Raw genomic sequence first — 21875 nt, forward strand, 5'->3', positions numbered from 1 at the left:
ATTCATGCTAAGTCACTTTGGGAAAGATTCCTCCAACTTTAATTACTCATTGTTTGCTCTGTAATAATTCTAAGCCATATGCTTTTCTAAACCTATTTAACTTGGGCTAGGTTGTTTCGGGAGAGAGCAATTATACATGTGTTTGAAAGTAACACACATGTCCTGTTAGCCTTTTGCTCTGAAGCCAAGCCAGTTGTGTTTTAATTAGAGTATTGTTAGTTGAAATTACAGTCACCAGTGTGCTTCTGATATTCAAACTCTTGATCATAGCTTTGAAAAACAAGGATCAAGGAAACAACACTGAGTCCCCATGATAAAAGGATTCTATTGAAAAGCATAATTAGCTACATTTTAATAGTCTTTTTGAAAGAAAACAAATTTATGAATGTTTTTACTTTTCCCTCTTTTTATCATTAAGAAGACTTGGTTTAAATATAAATGTTAAATCAATTCAGGATCTGTTGATTAGTAGTAGTTAACCAAATACAGGATTGTAATCGGTAAACCTTTTTTTTAAGAAAATACACTTTATTCAGTGTCTTCAGTATTTGGTGATCTTCGAGCCATAGAAAAGCAGAATGAGGGTGATTTGATGAAGGAGAGGGGTTGAAGTTGGGGGATTTTGTTTTGGGGTGTGGGATTTTTTTGAAGTCTTTCATGGTGCCACAGGCAACTATTTTTATTTTTTACTAAGTCAGGTCTGAATCTTTTAATTTGCAAATAGACAGTATTAACATGTTCTAAAACACTTCTGTTAAAAGTGGTTTATTTTAGCTTCTTAAAGATATTTTTGACAGCATATTATTTTTGATAATATTAATGAGTTAGATTCAGCATCGAGGGAATTTATTTTGAATCTGCTTGTCTACTAGACCTAATTCTGTTTTGAATGCTGAGATTTCAAAACCTAAAAAAAAAAAAGTGCTAAACTAAATTGTTTGCCTCTCTACTCATCACTGGTGAGGCTGCACCTCAAGTACTGTGTCCAGTTCTGGACCAAATATCTCTTACAACAGGGCAATAATCCCCATATAAAGAAAAGTAAAGAAGATACATTGGCCAGATGTGTGTTTCGGTACCTAAGATAAATAACATCCCTGATACTTTATGTCTTCCTCTCTGTAAGACAAGTATGGAAATCGAAGGCTATTCAATATGTTATTTAGTGCCCTTCCTGAAGAGCTGCGTGTTTGTTAGAATAAGTACAGAATGAGTCCTTGAGACCTTTATGGTCTTCCTTTTTCTTCTGCCTTTTTAGCAATTTGTTTAACAATTCATTGCCTTTTTTTGTCATATTCTGATGAACCAGGACTGGGAATTCCCCTTTCCCTACTCATTTTTTTTTAATATATTTATTATTTCGGGGGGTGGTTTTTTTTAAATATATTTATGATATATTTACCAAAACCAAGAGAATACAGTTAAGAAGACAGCTTAATCCTTTTAAATCACCCAATTCTTTTTTTCTGTCCCCTCCTAAACTGACCTCTTGAGACAGATCTTCATTTCATGTTTGAAAGTAATTGGATGAATGTAATAGATTAATGTTCTTAAGATGGTTATTATAAGCCTGTAAGCCTATTACTGGCCTTAGGATAATAAGAATAGAGACACATTAGTTTGAGATGGCAGAAACAGTAAAGTTTCCTGAGTGCTAGAGGTACATTGCAAAAGAAACAGTTACATTTATAAAGGATTAAGTGGAGAAAATAATGGACTGGCAAACTTAAGAAGCTTGGTTTGATGTTTGTTCTACTTATCATTCAACAACTTGTTCATACTTAGGTTGCTACTTTGGGACTGTGATGATCGGAGTTACAGCTACTACATTGAGGTTTCTACGAATCAGCAGCAGTGGACTATGGTGGTGGATCGCACAAAAATTTCCTGCAAGTGAGTCCAGGTTTTTTCCACTTATTTGCACAAAGTAAGAACTGTAAACTTGTTTTTCTGGTGGGTTTTTTGTTCAGTACTTATATAGGTTACTGTGAAGAGAATGATCATTACATAACCTGTAGATTAATACAACTTTAGAGGGTAACAGCTTCTAGTGTAACTGAATATCTAGACTTTCAGACCAGAATCAATTTCTTAAGAACCACATCAGTACTGGATCTTCAGATAATCAGTTGGATTATTCATTCTTAGAAACAGTCTGCCTACCATACCCTCGATTTTGTGATCAGTGGAAGTTAAACCATGTTTTTCTGGAGTTCACATGTTTATGGTGACCCCTGGTGTCAAATCACCCTGCCTTGAGAAATGCGGAAAGAGGGAAGAGAGTATAGTTGGTAAACAATTTTGTTAATAAAATGTCTTTCTCCCCTGTCAAAGCACATAAATGTATTGTATGGTATTTGAAGGGAGTGGGGAGAGTGAGGGCAGGGACCAAAGCATAACAGACCAAACAGTTACCAAAGCTTGCCCTTGTCTCTGTTCAAAAGCAGAGTACCTGACTAATGCATTGACCACTCTGTTTTCGAACAGGACCCTTCCATAGAACAAACATGCTTCTTAAACAGTGATAAAGAAAGGAGAAAAACTGTTTCATTTTCGTTTGAATAATTAAATCAGGAGAAATCAGGCATGAATATTCTCCACATGTATACTCTCCATTGGCTTTTCGGCAATTTCTGCTGATGAAACCTATTCTTCTAATATGGATGAATAATTTAGTATGGGTAGCCTTCTTAAACCATGTGAATATAGTTCTAATTCCGAGCAAAGAATGACCTAGATGCTGGTCATGGGACTGAAAAGACAGTCTGCAAATTTATATATTACGTATCCAGAAACCAGGTATGCTCAGCATTCAGTGAATGTTGATAGGACATGATTTCCTGACTAAGCCCCAGGGAAGCTCAGAATTATAAAAGCCTTATTTTCCTCCTTTTCCCCGAGTAAGTTTTCTGTAAGATATATAAGATATACTTTCTTTCTTGGGACAAAATTGAAGTCATCCACCCCCACCCATCTTGTATTTGTGCCAACCAAAACAAAATTGATTTTACAAATTCAGAGATGTATCTCACTTTGTCACATCAAGTGAGGGAATTATTCAGTCCTTTGTAGCGATGCTGCTGACACACATTTTTCTAAAGTTTATATTCCATCTCTTAACAAACAGTGCTACTCAAATGCTTTACAATGTGCTCTAGACGTGTTGGTGAAGGAGAACTTGACACGTCCTTTCACTGTCTGTAAAGGGCAGGGTATTGATGAGCAGAAAACCTGTGTTCTACCTGCAGGTCTGGAGGAAGACTAAAGATTTAATCATTCTCAAAGACATCTCAGCGTAATAGATAAAATTCATCTTTTTGTCTGCCTCCAGCAGTGGGAGCACTAAAAGGCTGAAACCACAAAGGAGAGACACTCAAGAATCTTTGTGCATTTTTTTCCTTGAACATTTTGATACTAAAAGCCTATAACAATCAAAAGAAGCACTTGCTTAAGTATGCACAGCACAGGTGAAATTGCTGATTGACTGCCCAGTTCAAATATCTTCACACAGTGTTCTAACCACGCTTTTTTGTTTGTTTGTTTGTTTTTTTAAAGCCTTAACCTTGGGCAAATAGAGATGCATACCTGAAGTAAAGATAGCTGCCTTATTGGGATATACTTCAAAATGTTGATTCAAAACACAGGTGCTCTGGAAGTTCTCAAAGCTATGGCTGCAGGAACCATTTTCATGTGGATTAGAGAATTGCATTTTGCCTAACTTCTTGCTCTGACAGATATGTGTTCAACTGGCATAAAGCCAGCCTTTAATCTTGAAATCTGCAGACACAGAGTGTCCTAGCACTGTCTGTAACTATCTCCTCTAAACAAATACAAAGGCTGGTCATAAAGCTTGCAGAGTTCACTGCCCATCAATTTTCAGGTGATTTCTTTGCATTTGACAGTGCTTTTTCATGTTCAATTTATATCTCTTGCCCTTTATGATCAGAGAAATGGACTTTTTTCTTTTTTTGCAGTCACAGAAAACTTAATATATGTTATTTTATTTTCAGGTATTATTTGCAGAAATGCTGAAATTATTTCATCTCAAAAATTACTTTTATTGTAATGGCAGGTCGATAACTCTAAGTATATGTATATCATATAGAAAAATAAATATTTACTATAATATCTATAAGATCAGTCAGAGCTGGACCATCCTTTTTTTTTACTGAAAAATACTGAAACACAGTACTATGACCTAGAAAGCCATATTCTTAGTGCTTTGAAACAGTTGAATGTAGAATGAAAGAAACAATATCATTCAATGACTCATGCACTGAATGAAGGTCCTCACTTAAAATTGTAAGGTAAGCTTTCAATATGGTAGTAGAGACATCTAAGGATCTCTCTATTAAGATGAGGAGGAAAAAAAATGGAACCAGTCACTGCTAGGAATATGTGAAGTGACTTTTTGGGTTAGTTTCTGTAATTTAAAAAAAATCTCAAATTGAAAACATGAGGGGGTTTTTTCCATGAAAACAAAAAAGTTATTTTCACTTTATATCATTTTAACAGCAAAAACAATCAGAGGAGAGAGTTGGATTTTAACCAAAATTAACAGATACTAGTAAAGTGGAGGTGGTACAGTTTTTCTGGTTTACTGTCATAGTATAAGAGTAAAGATAGTCCTGCTGGATGCAAGGGATTTCGTGATTTTTTTCTGTCTGTCCTTCCTCTTAGCACTATTACACTGGTATTTTATGAAAACAGCACAGCTCGAGAGAAGTCTACCTCTGAATGTCTTTTAGTCTAGTGATTCACAGACTTCCCAAGGAAAAGCAAGGATCAAACTCAAGTGCTGTGCCTGGGTTTGACTCACTGTCAGGTTTAGGCAAAGATACCTGCATTCAGTAATCTTCCTTAACCAGACTAGAGCATAAAGGGGTATAGAAACCAGAGTACAGTCATCTCTTTCTTCATTGTATGTTTCTGAATGCTGCACCCGTCTCTCACCTGGATGAAACAGAACATATCTTTTGCTGATGTGGTCCAATTTTGCAACTATTTTTTGACTCAGCCAAATCCTGATTTTTTTTGATTGATACTTTGACATACCATCCCAAAAAGGACTAATCCTGTATTGGTATCGAAATTGTCTTCACTTGGACAAGGAGGAGATATGTCCTTCCATGGGACTATGATTGCCTGTTTGACAAGTGCCTCTCAGAGCAACAGTCAACTAAGAATCATTATACATGTATTCATGTCAGGCTAAAATACCAATTCTTTCTAAAAGGTATGCTCCAAATTACATCTGATTCTCTACCAAGTTCTGGAGATGTGAGTACAACATAAGTGGTTGATAAGGTCTTGAAATCCTGAGTTTACCCTTTCTGGCACTAGTTTTGTGTTTAATATACTGCAGTAGACTGCAGAAAAATAACTTGCTTTTCAGTGTAGGAAATGAAAGTTTAGATGGAGTTAAAACATAGAATTTCACAGGAGCCCACATTTAAAGAGACAAAATGCTTTCACAATGAGAAAATTTAGATTACTAGTAATATTTTCTATTCACTTTCCTGTCTTCAAAGATGTATAAGAGGTGTTTCCTTTGCCGGCTTTTGGTCTGCTTGGTCTTGCAGTGGAGTTACAGACTTCTATGAAAGTCATTAGCCCACTGTCTTGCAAGTGTCCTGTGAGGTTTCCAAGTAATTTTGCTCAATCTCTGGCATAAGCAGTAGGATGAACCATAAGGGTACCAAACACGAGACCTCGACAGGCAACCTTAGATGATCAGGAAGTGGCAAACAAAACAATGAGAAAGAAAATTAAATTATGTTTAAACAGCATATATTGGTTTTGGCAGATTACTGAAGCGTGAACTTCCCCTTTAAACTATCAGTGTACTGCTTTGGGTTGTTTTAATGGCATTTTTAATGTAGTCTTTTGTGTAAATTAATAATTCAGTTCTCAAAGGCAGGAACTGACAGGCTACTCCTAACCTTCTCTTCTCCCAGTTTTAAAAGGCTGAAGACAGAAACTGGATGTCTGTTATCTTCACAGGAGAAGCTTGTGTACCTTCCCTAAGTGCGAGCCAATTAATGCATACTGGTTGTGTAATTGACAATTTTCAGATGCTCTGTGGAGGCTTTTTTTTTTCTTTTCCACAATAAGCTGTTTCTCCCTACACAGTATGACAGTAATGAGAAACAGTCATGTTCCCTTCTATTTTTAAAAACATTTCTTATAAGTGGACTCGAGCATCTTAGTGTTGAACAACAGAGACTTGCACTTGTTCGAAGAATTTGCTGACAGAGTTTGAAAGTCAAATGAAAAACAGAAGATACCAAAGGCCAGTAGGAGAGTCAGACTTCAGAGTTAATGACGCTTCTGATAGAATAAACCCTGCAAAGACAAATACAAAGCAGGCTATCACAATGCTCGTCAACTCAGTATCATTCTTTAAAGTTCTCCTGTGTAGTTGTTGTGAAATGGATCTAATACACTGGCAACAGGCATACCGTGTTCAATTCCCCAGTAAGAAAAAAAGATCTAATACTCTGATAGAATTTGGGAAACAATGAATATTATTTATGGATCAACAGTTCCAAGGCAGTTTGTATCACCTGTCTATATGGCTGTTTGGGGAGTTTTACGATTTTCTTGTGGGCATTACCTCATTTTCAGAAGGTTTATAACATACAGCATTATATATTGTTTAAATTTTTTTTGTTATTCAGAATATATTGCTGTTTTGATAAATGTTTAAAAACTTCCAAACTTAATTTCATGTTTCTATTGTTTGTTATCTTCTATAATAGCTATTTCAAATTCTGAATCTCATCTCAGTTCTGAAAATTTCTTTTCTGTAGTACTTCTGCTTTAAAGAATGTTAGTGGCAAACTTGGGTTTTGATTTTTTTTTTTTTTCTGGGTGTACTTTTGTGAAACCAGTTTAATATCTATCATGATATGATTATTTCTTCTGCTATAGAAATAATATTTGAAGTGTGTGAATACCTTTCCTCGTAACTGCATGTGGCACATTACTTACATTTGTAGCTTCTTATACTTAGCCACAAACATAGTAGCTTTTTCCTCCTGTACTCTTCTAGTTCCTTCACTTCACTGTATGATCCCATCTCTAGAATTCCCTCACATCTGTTTTCATTCATCATTCTTCTCCTTAATCACTTGCATAAGCCTTCTCTCTCATAATAAAATGGCTGTAGTATTTCTCAGATCTTTTGCCTTTCCAACTGCCTCTATGCCTACATCAGTCTTTCTGATGCTTCCCATCAGTTTTGCATGCCTGTCATACTAGAATAAGAAAATAACATTTTTCCTAATTTTTGTGTAGTCCTTAATTCTGTCTCACGCCTGAGCTCCTGATTGATGGGGTGGAACCAGGATAAAAGGAACTGCTCTTGTACCTGTGATGTCAAACAGAGTATTTTGACTGTACTTCATCCTATTTTGCATTAAGTCGGTTTCACAGCAAAACCGTTCTTGTACCTCTTCTGTCAAACAGAGTATATTTGAACTATGGTTCATCCATAGTTCAAATATACTTCACATGAAGCAAATTTCACAGCAACTCTGTGAGATCCAGATGCCTGCTCCAGGGTTGCCTAACTCACTGTAGCCACATTCATGCAATGCAAGATGAAATATGTTCAAGCAAGATGTCTGTGAAATTGCTACATTGTTAAGCTCAATTTCAAGTCTCACTTCACAAAAATAAACTAAGAGCTCTCATTAGTCTGTTCATTATGCCACTAGTAATGCCTACTGGAGTAAGTTAGACAGATATAAAGGGTCATTTTGTGTAATTATTGAGCTTTTAAGCCCTGCACGATAGAGGCATCGAAGAACATATTTTTCCTTGTGTTTATAGGCTCACATTTTGAAAGATTCTAATAAGGCAAAAGAAGAGACTTCAGCTTCACAGACCTGTCTTATTGAGCACAAAGAATTAAGATTTCATGGAGAGAAAGCAGAGTTTCCATTTCAGAGCATTAGGAGCCTCTCAGAAGTGTGTAAACTCTATATCTAATGTTTCATTTGCTAGCTTTTATTTTAGATGATTCTAGCTTGATTGAAGAAAGATCTAGCTTCTCTGAAGTTGTGTATCTTAGTGGTGATTCAGGATCACAGGAAGGTTTTCAAATTGTCTTTTCTCTTTTTCCACTTGTACCATCAGATCACTGTGTTTGCTTTTCAGCCACAGATATACATGGATCTTTTGAACAAGCCTTGAACAGTGTAACAAGGAGTTGCAAAGTGTCTTAGTCTCCCCTGAATGTTTTTCCATGCACTTGTTTCACTGCAGCTCTACATGTGCCATGTGCATTAAAGTTTTGTTTTACTCTCATTTGCCACGTGGCTGGCATGTTCTCAGCTTCTCTTCATCCATATTACTGTGAGGAGAGTGGAGAAAACACCACAGTAACTCCAACATCAGTTTGGATGTTAGCTCAGTTCTGCCTCAGAGAGAATAAGCAATACCTAATAATACCCACAGTTTCTTTTAGATAAGGGAATTTTCCCCCATGTTATCTAAGACTTGAATGTCTCTTTGGAGGCCAGTAAAAGCTGTTAAGTTAATGATATAAATAGATGTATGTATTACTGATATAATCTAGTATGTCCAAAATATCGTTGCATAGTCTTCTATTTAAAATAAAAGTCAAAGCAAACATTCATTTACTTTCAAGAATTATTATAATTATTTCTTATCATATTGACGTTTCAGTAGAAAATAGACTTGCTTCTCTCAGGAATTTGTAAATTCTGTCATCCTTCCTCTGTGACTGATTGTTCATACAGGCTATGAATACTTATATATCCCCCTCCAAACATTTGGGTCCCGGTTTGATCTATAATATTAAGCAATTCTGCAAAAACCTGTGGTCTTAAGAGGTCTACACCAGCTATTGCTAACTTTATTCAATGATACAGAAATTCAAATTTTCTTACTAGGAGAAGAATACTGCTGCTGTCTTGCATCCTTTTAAGCAAAGGGGTTTTTCCCAATGGTAACAGAAACAAATTTTCAGCTATGTCTGGTTAAGGACTCAGCAGTGCAGATTACTGCTTTTATATCATGGAATGATCCTGTGGCAGTACATTAGATTGCCTTCACAGTCATAAATCCTCTCTTCTAAAAATGTCTGTGCATGCATGCACATACCCACATGCATGCAGACATACCCACACATGCAGACTCTCAGCACCTGTATAAGTAAATATTGCTACAAAATAGTTACCCAGATTGTAGATGTCTCCTGTGACACTGGTGCATTTCTCTACCTGAGATAAGAAAGGAATATGTCATGCCTGAACCGTTGTTTTGCGGTCATATTCATTTACTTTGAAATTTGTTGTTGCATAAGATAATCTAATAAACTAATGAATAAGAAAGAGTTCATGATCTAGATGGTAAATTGCTATTTTGTCTGTAGCCCCTTCTTACAGGAAAAGTTATTGAATAATATAGCAACTGTTGACATCTTGTATAGTCAGGAGACCAGTCAGATGTCAGAGATTTGCCCTAACTATGTTGTTGATATTCAGGATCTAATTTCATCAAAACTCTGGAAAGCGATGAAATTTGATTATGCTGGCCAAAACAGGTATGGTCTTTAGGGTTACAAATATCCTGCATTGAGATTTATGCAGTATTAAACCATTGATTTATTCACAGTAATGTATTTAGAGGGACAGATTATAACCATGAATCACAAAGCTGAAGAATTATTATATCTTTAGGTTCATCCTTTGGGGATTTCTGCCCCATGTGGTATGTGGTTTATTTTTTTTAGATTAATTCGTTGTCAGGTTTTTTTCATATACTTCAAGGGATGGTGCTTTCATTCTGCTCTTTGCTTTTCTATTACACTGAATTCCCACAGTAAGGAAATTTTTTTTTCTCAGTACCAGTACAGAACATCGTGTTACCTAATTTCATGATATTATTTTTCTTCTGTGCTTGTCAACTAATTTTTCTTTCTTAATGGATTTCATATACTTCAACTACATAAAATCATTCTACCTTTTTTCTGTTACCTTGGTTGCTACTTAAGCAAGTTTTGCTTGACTTTGTTTTGTGCTCTTTAATCATGAGTCATGTTTCCTTTGTTTTTCATATTGTATTTGTGAATTTTACCCAGCTCTTCGTATATAAATTTTCAAGGCATATAGTTTCTATCTAAATACTAGAATTTAGTTTATCAGACACTATTGTAAGGGAGTTACATTTTTTTCTGTTCTGTAACACAGTAAGAGAAGCAAAAGTTGTATTTGTTACTTTTGTCTTTCTTAGTTCACTTTACTCTCATGTCTAAAATTACTGCAGTCATGGATTCAGGTTCAGGGTATTTTGTAGGCGAGTTTCAGTCTGAGGTCACAAGGCTTTCTTTTCTGACCTTGAGGTTAATAGATAATTCAGTGTGGTAGTAGAAAGGGTAACAGTTTTCCTCCCTTCCATTACCAAACCTCAGTATTTGTATTGCTGTTAGGAGGAGGCACATGCTGATTTACTTTTTTCACTGTTTTATTCTTTTTAGAGGCTGTGGTTCAATTTACTACATTCCTTGGAGATTTGACATGTCAATTAGATGTTATCGACAGTAATAGAAGGGCGGTTGCTGTAAATGTGAAGTTTTTACGAGTGGCTATGAAATTACACCCAGGGGAACGTAAGAGACAAGTGCGATAAATACAGCGTTAGCGTTCACGCTACAAAGAAACTGAATAATAGGGAGCATGATTCTGTCTCATATCTCTGAAAGTATTGTTTATGTATTTGTTATTAATCAACTATTCCGTTGGTATGAGGAGTTGTATAATAAAAATAGCTTACAATCTATTGTAAGGTTTATGGGTGGGAGAAGTCTTCAAAGTTGAAAGCATCCCATTAGTTGTATTACCGGGTATGTTATTGCATTGGATGGCTTTTCATATCTTTGCTACCAATGTGAACATCAGGAACAACGACTGTTGGTAGAGAGTAAACGCGACAAAGCCAATTCAACCCCTAGGATTATGCAGACTTGTCTTGTACGTGTGTGCTCTGGTGTACACACAGAAGTAAGATGAACTTGTAGGCCAAGTTACTCAAGTTCACAGCCTTCCTCCGCTGCCACTGCCATCCCCTAAGGATGTGTGTTGTAGGTACTACATGCACAGTTCTTGGTACAGCACAGAAATTTGGCTTGTAGCACTCTGCCAGAAAATTGCCAACAAATTGCTAATAATTTAATTTTGTGTAAGATTTTTTAAATATAAACCATATTTTTGGAAGTACAGAAAGACAACCTGTTGAAATTGAAAATATGTGTAAGTAAGCTAGATTATATGAGTTTATGCAGGACAAAAATGCTAACAGTTGCCTACAGTGGTGTAAATTTTTGAAAATTGATTAATTCATTTAGTTAGAAAAATAGTTAGTACATTCAGTTTTACCATAGTTCAATTTGACTGTCTTTTAACATTTTCTTCATGTAATATTTTTTCTAAAAAAGCAAAAATGTCAGCAGTGAAACTGTGCAAGCAGATGTTACTATAAGAAGTCTTTCATGTTAGAAGCTTTATAAAGATGTCAGAAAGTCAGTATGGACTTTATTAATCTATTTTATGTCAGAATTGTCATTGTAATAGGTCTGTTTCATCAAGCCCACATTTGGTTTCTGCAACAAACCCTATGTAATAAAATGTTTATGGCAGTTTAAGAAAGTGTTCTTATAGAGGACATATGTTTTGTTTGGATTGGTGTGAGTGACCAATCGTAGAAATTGCTGTAAATAAGTTTAGTTCAGATTCTTTCAGAATTATGTATTCCTTATGGGAGGTATATTTAGAATAAAAGCATTTGAGTGGAAGTTTCCCAAAAGGTGTGAATATATGTTTTTATTTGTCAATATATAAAGTTATTATGTAACAAAATCTGTGATAGATGACTTTTAATATTTATTATTATTCTCCATTTATTCTATACTCTTGTTGTATTTCTATTAACCATTTTTCTTACCTCAGTTAGAATTTCAAGTCCTTTTTGGGGTCTTTTTGTGGGTTTTGCAGTTTTTTCACTATACTGTATAAAGTATATTTGGTAACTCATCAATGGACTATCACATAAATATAGCCAAGATGTATTATTAGGTCAGGTTTGCCTCTGTCTCTGAGAGCAGCAGAGAAAAAGCTGTTACTTCCAGCTTGCACCTTCCTTGCGTTCTTAGAAGTCTCATGTTTGACAGGCTCCCCTTTGAAAAAGTGCAGTCGTGGTGATTAGCAGAATAGATGGAAACTCAGTTTTAGTAGAGGTAGACCAGGGATAGAACTGCACTTAATTTGACTTTGATTTAAAAACTGAAGTGTTGATGACCTTTGATTCCTCACAATATTTTCTTTCTCATGCTTTGTCTTCCTCCTCAGTGGCTTGGGAGGCTGGATGGCAAAGGGGTGGCTGAGGCAGCTATGCAGTCTGAATTCTGTGCTTTATGGGTCTGTCTCTCTGAATTAATATGTTAAATTACAGCTGTAACAGGAGAGGAAGCATTACTTCACTTTATTGTTTAGTACTGTTATGGTGGAAAACATGGGGTTTATAGGCAATTTATAAGGTAGCTGTAGACCGTTTTTGTATTTTATAACAAAAAGGAAGTGTATAACAGTTACTTTTATAGCATTTTTAGTGTACACTTCTGTGTTTATAGGTACTTCATAAGAGAGGTTAGTATGGTATTCATTAATAGAACGGGGGGTGTAACATACTATGCAGAACATGCTGCGGTGCTCCTCGTGTCTCAGTCAGCTTCTTTATGTGTGCACACCATTTTTTATTTGGTACCATCACATACTGGTTACAATCTGTTTTGTTTTTATTAGTATAGTCATCAGACTAATACATGGAAAGACAATACACCTCTTCTTTCCTATTCCTGTCATATGCTTTTACAAATTTTATTTAAAAAAAAATGTAGTCACAATTGAAGAAGTCTGCATTCAAATAAGCTAAGAAGTGTTTCACTATTACTGTAGAACAAGGCCTATGTGGACAAATATTAGAAAGTAAAATGGACGTTACGTTTGTTTCCCAGTCTGCATTGCTTTTCTTTTTGAAGTGAGGAACATAAAACGGAGGTTGTACGTCACTGTGGAAAGTGAGGAGACACAATGTGCACACTGAAAACATACATGCTTAGCCTAAAGCAAGCCTTGATATGGATATAATATTGTTATTACAGCTTTTGAATGTTAGTCACATGTAACAGCTTTCTCTTTTGTCTGACATTTTTGGCCTGAACTTGATTTCAGCTCTGATCGGTGCTGCTCTGGTAGCCCACAGTGTGGTAGTATTCTGTAGTGCCTGTGGCTCATTAGAAAACCTCAGTAAAAGATAAGCTTCCACTTTTCTCAATTTGTTCTTTCCAGAAGAGAAGGAAATAATGGGAAAGAGTCACTATTTAGGTCCTATTATATGTAATAAATCTTTAGAAAGATAGCAGCTTTTCTTAGAAATAACTAGGCAGAGATTCCAAATGCTGAGAAAAACCATTATATTCTTTAGGAGGCGAGTTGCTATTTTGGAGCTATAGATAGTTAAAGCAATAGCAAGCTATTGGACATGAGTATTTCTTGCATTTTTCTTGCAATAGCCTAATAAAGAAAGAAGACAAGAAGAGACATGAAAGTAGAGCGGTTTCAAATATTTTTTCCTTCCTCTGAATAGAGTATGGTGAAGAGATTGTGAGATGCACAAAGCCATTGGGTTTTCAGCTGTTGCCATTGGAGAGATGAAAGCACTTGGCCCAAGAGTCTGTTTATATGTTTGAACAGAGAAAGTGATTTTATTGCAAGAAGCTCTAAGTGAGACAGGCAGAGTCAGAGAATAAGAGAGCAAAAGATAATTATCTAAATTATGTTCAGGCTATTATAGAAGACGAATATAGTTAAAATGTAATTAAATATGACAGGCTCACAGGATGCAAGCATGGCTTTGGAATGCTAATCACCAATTACTGCATCTCCTTAGGGGAGTTGGGTAGAAGAAGACAGTTAAAAGTCGGGTGGCTGAGGTGAGATGTAGAGTGTTAAATAAAACACTGTAGGACTGTAACAAGGCTAATTTCTTTTGGAAAATGGAGCTGTGGTATCGGGGGACATTTGCTAGCCAAATAACTTGTAGTGCTGCATTTCAGCTTGAGGACCCTGGTATAAATCTGAGTAGGTTGCTAGCCTTGAGTCTTCTCTTATAGATGTAAACCTCAGCTTGAGGTAGTGATTATTTCTGTTGTGAAAGTGATGACCAGAACTGCTGCAGATTGAACCAACAAATCTAAAACAAATCAACCAGCAAGACATGTGTCAAAGCAGAAAAAAAAAATCGACACTGCCTGAATATTTAATAAAGCTAAACCCTGAAAAATGTATTTGTTAGAGGGTCACTAATAAGGACTACAGAGACACAAAAAGTCCAAAACCAGCAATGTCATTTTATGAGAGAAGTAAATTCTGATAGCTTCTTTATGACCGTGTCCTAGGTAAAGACAGTGAAAGTATTGCCACCAGTTTGGAAGATTTGTTTGTTTGGCATATGGGGAGTAAAGGTGAAGAAATGCCATCTATTGCATAGAACTATCTAATCCCAGGCTAAAAATGAGGTGCTTTTGATATACTTGAATGCTGCTGTTCCTGGAATACAGTGACTTATGTGTGAATCGATGGCAGAGCTATGTCTGAAGTTTGGAGGAAATTTTTGAAAAGACCATCAAAAGCGATTTTGAGAATAGAAAGACTAGCTCCTGTGAGGAAAATATAAAGTGAGCAAATATATATGGCATGACTAGACAGGTACTGCTTTACTAGTAGTAAAGAAGGAAGGTTAAAAAGAAACTTAAGGCTTACCCACAATGTCCTTAATCAAGGAACACCACTGAACAATTGTTATGGCCTGATACGTAAATAGAAGTCTTAGTGAATTTGTTATATCAGCAAAAAATGCAAAAAGAGGTCAGATATGCCTTGATAATGTTCTGTCAGTAATCTCTTTTCTCATATGGGTATAGTTACATGCATAAATTATCTCTTTGATGCATAATTATATCTGTACTGGAGAGCTGTTGCTTTGCATATATTGATGTTCTCAAATGCAGTGCTGCAGCCAAATCCATGAAACTTTCCAGTGAAGAAGGTTTACCTTGCTTATTTCAAAAGTGATTCTTTGCAAATGCATTTGGTGTGTTTTCTATTTTGCTTTTTTTTTCTTTTTGCTAAGGAAATAAACTAAGAGACCTAATTTTCTCATTATACAATCAAGTACTAATTCTCTAGTGGCGCTATTCTTGAATTTTAATAACTCTTCTACAAATGGTCTATAATTTTGATTTTCTGATGGGAAAGGAACAAAATGGACACATAGCAAAACAGTAAATATTTTTGGGACTGAATTTATTGAAAAACCAATCTCCCTTCAGGCCTCCTCAAGAAATTTTTTTACTCTTTTCCATCATGTTTTAATATTATTAAAGGCATAATTATAATCCAATACTAAGAACATCATTGTAGCAGAAAGTAAGGGCTTCTAATGAAGTGGGACATGGGAGAAATTAAGGACTTCCTGGATGAGCTGACCTGGAAGTGTGTTGTCAAAACGATCTTCAGAGATCTTTTTCTCAACCCCTCTTACTATCTGTTGTGCTCTTCAGCTGTATTTCCAAAGAGAAAGCATCAGCTTTCTTGTTATCACATCATAACAATGGCATTTACTGCCGTCCTTGGAAAATCTGCACTGAGCTCTTGCAGTGATTATTTGGCCAGTGCTCAGAAATAGTAGAAATAAATACAGACCCACTTATATTCTGTTCTGTGATCCCTAATTAACGTATTTTCTTGTCACGGAACACAAACTCTACCTGGGTGTCTAGGAAGGCATGGGCTGTTCTTAATAGCTTCTTTAGGATTTTACACTCTTTTATTTCTAATAGCTTTAAAATATTTTCCAAATCACTAAAAAGGGAAATCTGATTTTTACAGCATCATTGTCCTTGCATTAAGTGTGTATGTGTGTAAATGTGAAAGCATATATATAATGCAAACTATGGCAATGCTTTGTTGTGTGAAGTAGTGTTGTGATCATCTTATTGTCCCAGCTGCTCATCTTTGGGACTTTGTACTTCAAGGTAACAAGTTCTGTTTGGCCATGGGGACTAACTGACTGGCTGTAGTAGAGTAATGTGAGAAAGAAATTTAATAATTACTCTCCTGTTTAGGGGGAAAATGTTTAAATTATAACAGTCTTTCAGATCTTGGGACAGCCAACAAAATAGTCCGTTCTCATTTTTTTGTATTTTATTTAGAGCATGAAGAAACAGCCTGAGCTTTAAATTAAGGGTATAGCCATATGAGGGATATAAATAAACCATGCTGCTAGGTAGATAACTGCTGTACGTCTGAGGCCTGCCACAGACCACACCTTTTTGTTATCATGAGTAACTCTAATTACACCCATTACCTCATGTGGTAAGACCAGTAAACTACTTGAAATTCAGTCTCAGTTGAGCTCATGATCTTCTTTAAGCAAAAACAACCAGACAGCAGTGATAGTAGTAATAGCAGACTAAATTAATCCCAGAAATGCAATGTTTGTGACAAAAGGTTTTTCCTACAAAGGGAAAAATCAAGTGTCTGACAAATAGTCAGCAACCAATTTGTTCATACTGCCAGGCTTTGGGGTAGTCTGTTGGTGGTGAGTAGTGTTTTATTCCAGTTTTGCTTTGGTCCTTTTTTCTTATATGAACACTTCTGAAGGTATTCTGAACCCATTCTGGAAAACTGTCCAGTGTTTTACTTCTGTAGTGAGTTAATCAGGTTAGACTTAACTCCATTTTATTTCTGAAACCATCTGTGATAGAGTCTGTTTCAGCAAAAAGTTAAATGGTGTATCTCATTTGCATGTTTTATGAATGTAAAATAATTTAAATTTTAATGTGTTCAAGTACTAATCTAGTATAGTGGAAGACTGGTACCAAACCGAAACCTCTATTTCCTGGTATTCTTTTTATTTCTTCTGTTTTACTGTCAGTGTGTTCTGTAAGCACAAAGGTATGTAGGAAGTTGTGTCCTTTTCCTGCTGTGTATTACATTACTTGAAGTGCTGCCCCTCACCGAGATCAGAACAGTATGAATGAGAAACAAAGATTATACTGGTCCTGCTGTACCTCTGGTGTTCTCAGTCTAGCCCAGAAAGTTATATGCCAGCTTTGGAGGAGTGGTCTGTTCTCCTCACTGCCTCTGTATCAGGATGGGGAAATTTTCATGTCCTAACCTGCAAAGAATGCTTTGCGTCACTTATAATTTTCTGAAGGGACCTTGGCCCACACAAAGGAAGCTTGGCTCCTCTGCCTCTACTGCTCCACTTAGAGTGAGATGAGTTTGAGTTTTTGGGTGGTTTGTTTTGTTGGATTTTTTTCCCTAGATCTGTAATTTCTTTAACCAAGCTCTGATGATTTCTCATGAGTAGTTAACAGGAGAATGCATTTACTTTTATTTGTGTAACCTTTTGTTTATCTAATATAGTCAATATTAGCCAAGGATTTTAGACTTTAGGCTTCTTTTCTTTTACCGTTTTCTTAATTTTCAACAATAGTATGATTAATGTTCCTGCACACAAATTATAGTGGTATAAGGTATGTATGAAATCACATAAGCAGAGTCAAGACACTTAAAAATAAACATGAGGGAGGAATGCTGGAAATTCAGGCAACGGAAAGTGTTTCTCTATTTGCCCTATTAAGTGATAATAGTACATATGGTCACTCGAATGCATTCTCTTGTGACTGTGTTCAATATTTGTATGTCTTTCTGGATTTTCTTTGTAGATCCTGGCAAACAATCACTTTTGATAAACAGCCTGCATCTTTTATCAGAATAGTTGGAACTCGCAACACAGCTAATGAGGTAAGGAACTTTTAAGAAAACCTACATTCTTCATGCATACACAACGATACAGGTTTTCGTATCTTGCAGTGAAATTGATAAGACCTTCTCAAATGTACACGCCTAATTTTTTTGCTCTGGCAATCTAGCAAAATTAGAATGAATGCTTTTCTTATGTGAGTGTTTAACGATGTTACTGTCTGTTCCTGGTTTTGACCTTTCCACACTGCCATCAAACATTTCTACTGGGTTTGGTTTTAAACTAATCCTTATTCGATAAACGATGAAAATACCATTTTAGCACACTAGAAAGCTGTATGGTCTCTGATTACTTGGTTTTTATCACCTTTATATTATCTTTTTAATTAATAAAACATAAGAAAAATCCCATATTTTTAGGAAAATCTTATTTGCATAAGATTGATTTATAATTAATTTTCATACCTGTTAAATAATTTGAATAATAGTGGCCAAACCAAGAGATATTGTTAATTTTATACAGAAAAAAAATGGGCCTTAACCAACCAAGTGCAGTATCATCCTCTCTTTATTTACTTGTGCTTCTGTCTTTTGTAATCGTTGTGCATTGTCTCAGATGAAGTCCAGATTTTACACTTGACTTCAATGAAACAATTGACAATACGTGAATTTAATAATATTTGTAAGTCTTTGTGAGATTAGGACTTTATACGACAAGACTGTAAGAGGCACCAAACGCTGCTGCTTCTGTGTATACACATGCATGTCTACATCCCACACGTGTAGTTCACCACCAACCATTGTACTTTCACGCTTTACAAAGAACTTGGGATAGCACTGTTACATTTGGATTAGTTAGAGTTTGTCAACTACATAATGACAGTCTTGTTTCCTCTCGTGCCAGTGTCTGTACGTTCTCAACTCTTTGTCAAAAAAGAATGAGGTGCATTGAGTGAACTTAGCAAACCAGCCTACAGTATATATCACTTTCTGCTTTTAATTCTCAAAGGTAGCTTTAAGCCCTGAAGAGTAATGGGCTTTTAACCATAATTCCAATTTCAAACTGGTTACTATTTTCAAGGATTTTAATATCCTGTGTAATTTATTTATATAGAGCACTGCATAACTAGTGAAGAACAGTATGTGTAAATTGAGGTTACAGCTATTCATGTAGTGACGCAGTGGAATTATAAACACATGCTGGTGTTCTTGGTCTTTTCCTCTTTTGTTTTTAAAATCTGTACCCAACACTAATTTCATTTAGTTTTTATATTATTATTTTTTAATTTCTCCTGAATCCTGTAAAGTAGGAACATAATTGGTGTGCACGTTATTACTAAATTACTATAGATATATTAAACAAATGGTCTGTAATATTTTGGCATAAATTTTAATTTTCCAAACAAGGAAGCAAGATATTTTTCATATTTCTGATTTAAATAATAACAGCATAACTGAAGTCTTGGTTCGTTCTGGAGTCTGTAGTCTCAGTAGTCTCTTCAGTAAGAATACCAGCAGTTTCCATAATTATTTGCCCACAGCTGGTTGTATATTATGTCAAACCATTCTCATTTTAAATAAAATATACTAATGGCAACATATTTTTATCAAGGAGTATTATTGTAATAGGTACAAAAATACTCCTTGCTTGTTGTACCAACACATACCTTTGAACTTTGGAGCACAATCTGTACTTCCCCAAGTGAAGAGCTGACTTTTGGACTTGCAAAAAAATCCCATAAAATTTCTCCACTTTGTGAATTATTTAATCTTTTAAACTTGTTTTTACCTTTGCCATGTTTTCCAGGTTTTGGAAGACGATGATTTTTTTGACCTGATATTTGAATTTTTTTTTGGTATATTAGAACAAGATAGAATTGTAACCTTGGGGTTTTTTTCTTGAGCTCCCAGACATGCTACTTTTGTAGAGAAAAGGATTACTTTTCCTTAGTTCTTCTCTTCATTTATTTGTCAGACAGGTCACCTGATACTTTATGTAAGTTTACCTTGTTATTCCTCTTCAGTATTACTGACCTGAAAAGGACATCTAGTTGCTGATGTGAGAGCTTTATCTTACAAATTACTGCACCAGTGTGTATGTACTTGGCCTTCCTTCTTTGTATGTCTGACCTTTCTTAAAATATCCATGAGAAGTATAACTGATGTGGGTCAGAGGATGATGCTGAACTGTCATCTTTTTCTTTTGAGAGAAACACATGCAAGATTCTTTGTTTTAGTAATACTGTTCTGAAATACGTAATTCCGATACCAGCTGAAGCGATTGAGCTCAGCTGTGCTTCTCAGTCTTATACTTCTCTCAGATGCTCTATTCTTTACATTTTGATGTGGCAGAGTAACTGAGAAAAATGTTCTAAATTCACAGGCTTGTTAATGTGCCAGATGTTTTGAGCATTAAGAATTTAGTATGAAAGAATCAGTAAAAATTAAATTTAGAATATAAGGATCAGGTACTTCTGACTTTCTAGACTAGTATTAGATAAATTTTAGTGCTACCCACACTGTATTTAAAAAATCTGCATCACTATGTAAAGTGAGGTTTTAAATTATAAACACTATTGTTGTGGGATACAGTAGAAATATGGAATCTTCTGATTTGAAGACACCTATCCCATTCGTTAGACTGTGCTGCCTTTCAAGCAGCATCTTACAGAGGTGAGAGAATGTTCTTTTCTGCAAAGCCTTATCCTTGTAAGTGCAGCTGGAAAAATGAGAATAGCTGTTACTTTAAAAACACGGGGACGAGATGAGTACAAAAGGGACTTCTCAAGAAGTGTAACTAAATACAAAAATCAGCTTCTCAAGAACTGTAACAGACGGAGAGAATTCATGCCGCTGTAGGAATTAGTTCAGCTTCAGAAAGAAACTCACCAGAAGAATAGCAGAGAAAAACCATTTTGTGCACATGTGTCTGTATGTGGCTATGGGTGTGGATTTGTAATCTGCTCATAAGTGTATATATTATAAAGGCATAGCAATGCATGTGAGCATGTACATAAATATAGAAATATAAGCATGCATCACCGTGTATCTGTATAAAGAACTGCAAGAATTCTTACACTGAGAGGCACAAGAAAATATAATGGGGATTAAAAAAAAAAGAGTGACTGTGAATACTTTATTCATTTCATGTGTGCTGTCAGAATTGGAATTAACTAGCTACATCCTCAATAAAGACCTGGGGCTATTGCAGACATGTCAACACAGATGTCTGCTCAGTGTGCACTTGAGCAGGGATGGTCAAAAAGAATAATAGGATTTTAGGTTGTATTGAAGAAAGGATAGAAAATATAATATTATGTAGTCTTGTATGAATATGTAGTATGTCCATGTCTTGTTTGTGGTATTTGATTTTGCCCACATTAACTTGAAAGGGTCTGGGAAAGGGCAGTTAAGATTATAAGAGATTATCTTTGTTTGTGAGAAGAGCTTTAAAAACATGATCTGCTCTCAACAAGAATAATAGAAAATGTCATAAAAGCATACAAAGTTAAGACAAGACAGTAATTTTAAAATTCGGGTTTTAATATTCATGAAGCTTTAGCTTTAAAACAATAAGGCATGAGAAAATAGCAGATATTAAAACAGTATAAGAAAAGATTTATGTTTAGTCTGTAGCAAAGCTGTGCAATTCGTAGCAATGAGAAATCATATGGAAAGAAGTTTTGTAACAATTTTAAAGAGTTCCTCCCCCTTCTCCTCCCAGGCACTTCAAGAACAAGAAGTAAGTAGAAGTAAGAGTAAGTAAAGTAGAAAATAAAATGGAAAAAATGCTTAAACAGATGGTCCTCTAAGATACAGTCACCTGTACACTGGTCCCAGATATTGTTTGAAACATCAGTAAATGATCACTGTTTGAAATGGAATATTTCATCTGATGAAGCAGCAGCCTCCGTGGACACTCTGAATGCCTTTCTACATACTCCAGGACATGTCTGTAGAGCTCCAATTGCTGTTACAGCAGAGGGCAATCTTGAAATAAAATCATGTTGGTAATGATTT

General features: G+C 35.5%; 1 protein-coding gene across 2 annotated transcripts in view; it reads left to right on the top strand.

The window, feature by feature from the left end:
- The window catches only part of BTBD9 (BTB domain containing 9), a 118726-nt gene that overhangs the window by 87722 nt on the left and 9129 nt on the right, over nt 1-21875 (top strand). Inside the window, exons 10-12 of one of the 2 annotated variants that reach the window (XM_032684444.1) lie at nt 1786-1893; nt 17819-17897; nt 21580-21597. In XM_032684444.1, the coding sequence (XP_032540335.1) occupies nt 1786-1893; nt 17819-17897; nt 21580-21597 (205 nt within the window). The remainder of the gene's footprint in view (nt 1-1785; nt 1894-17818; nt 17898-21579; nt 21598-21875) is intronic. The other variant, XM_032684445.1, reaches the window with a different exon arrangement.

Source organism: Chiroxiphia lanceolata, chromosome 3 (assembly GCF_009829145.1).
Source record: "Chiroxiphia lanceolata isolate bChiLan1 chromosome 3, bChiLan1.pri, whole genome shotgun sequence".
Lineage (NCBI taxonomy): Eukaryota > Metazoa > Chordata > Aves > Passeriformes > Pipridae > Chiroxiphia > Chiroxiphia lanceolata.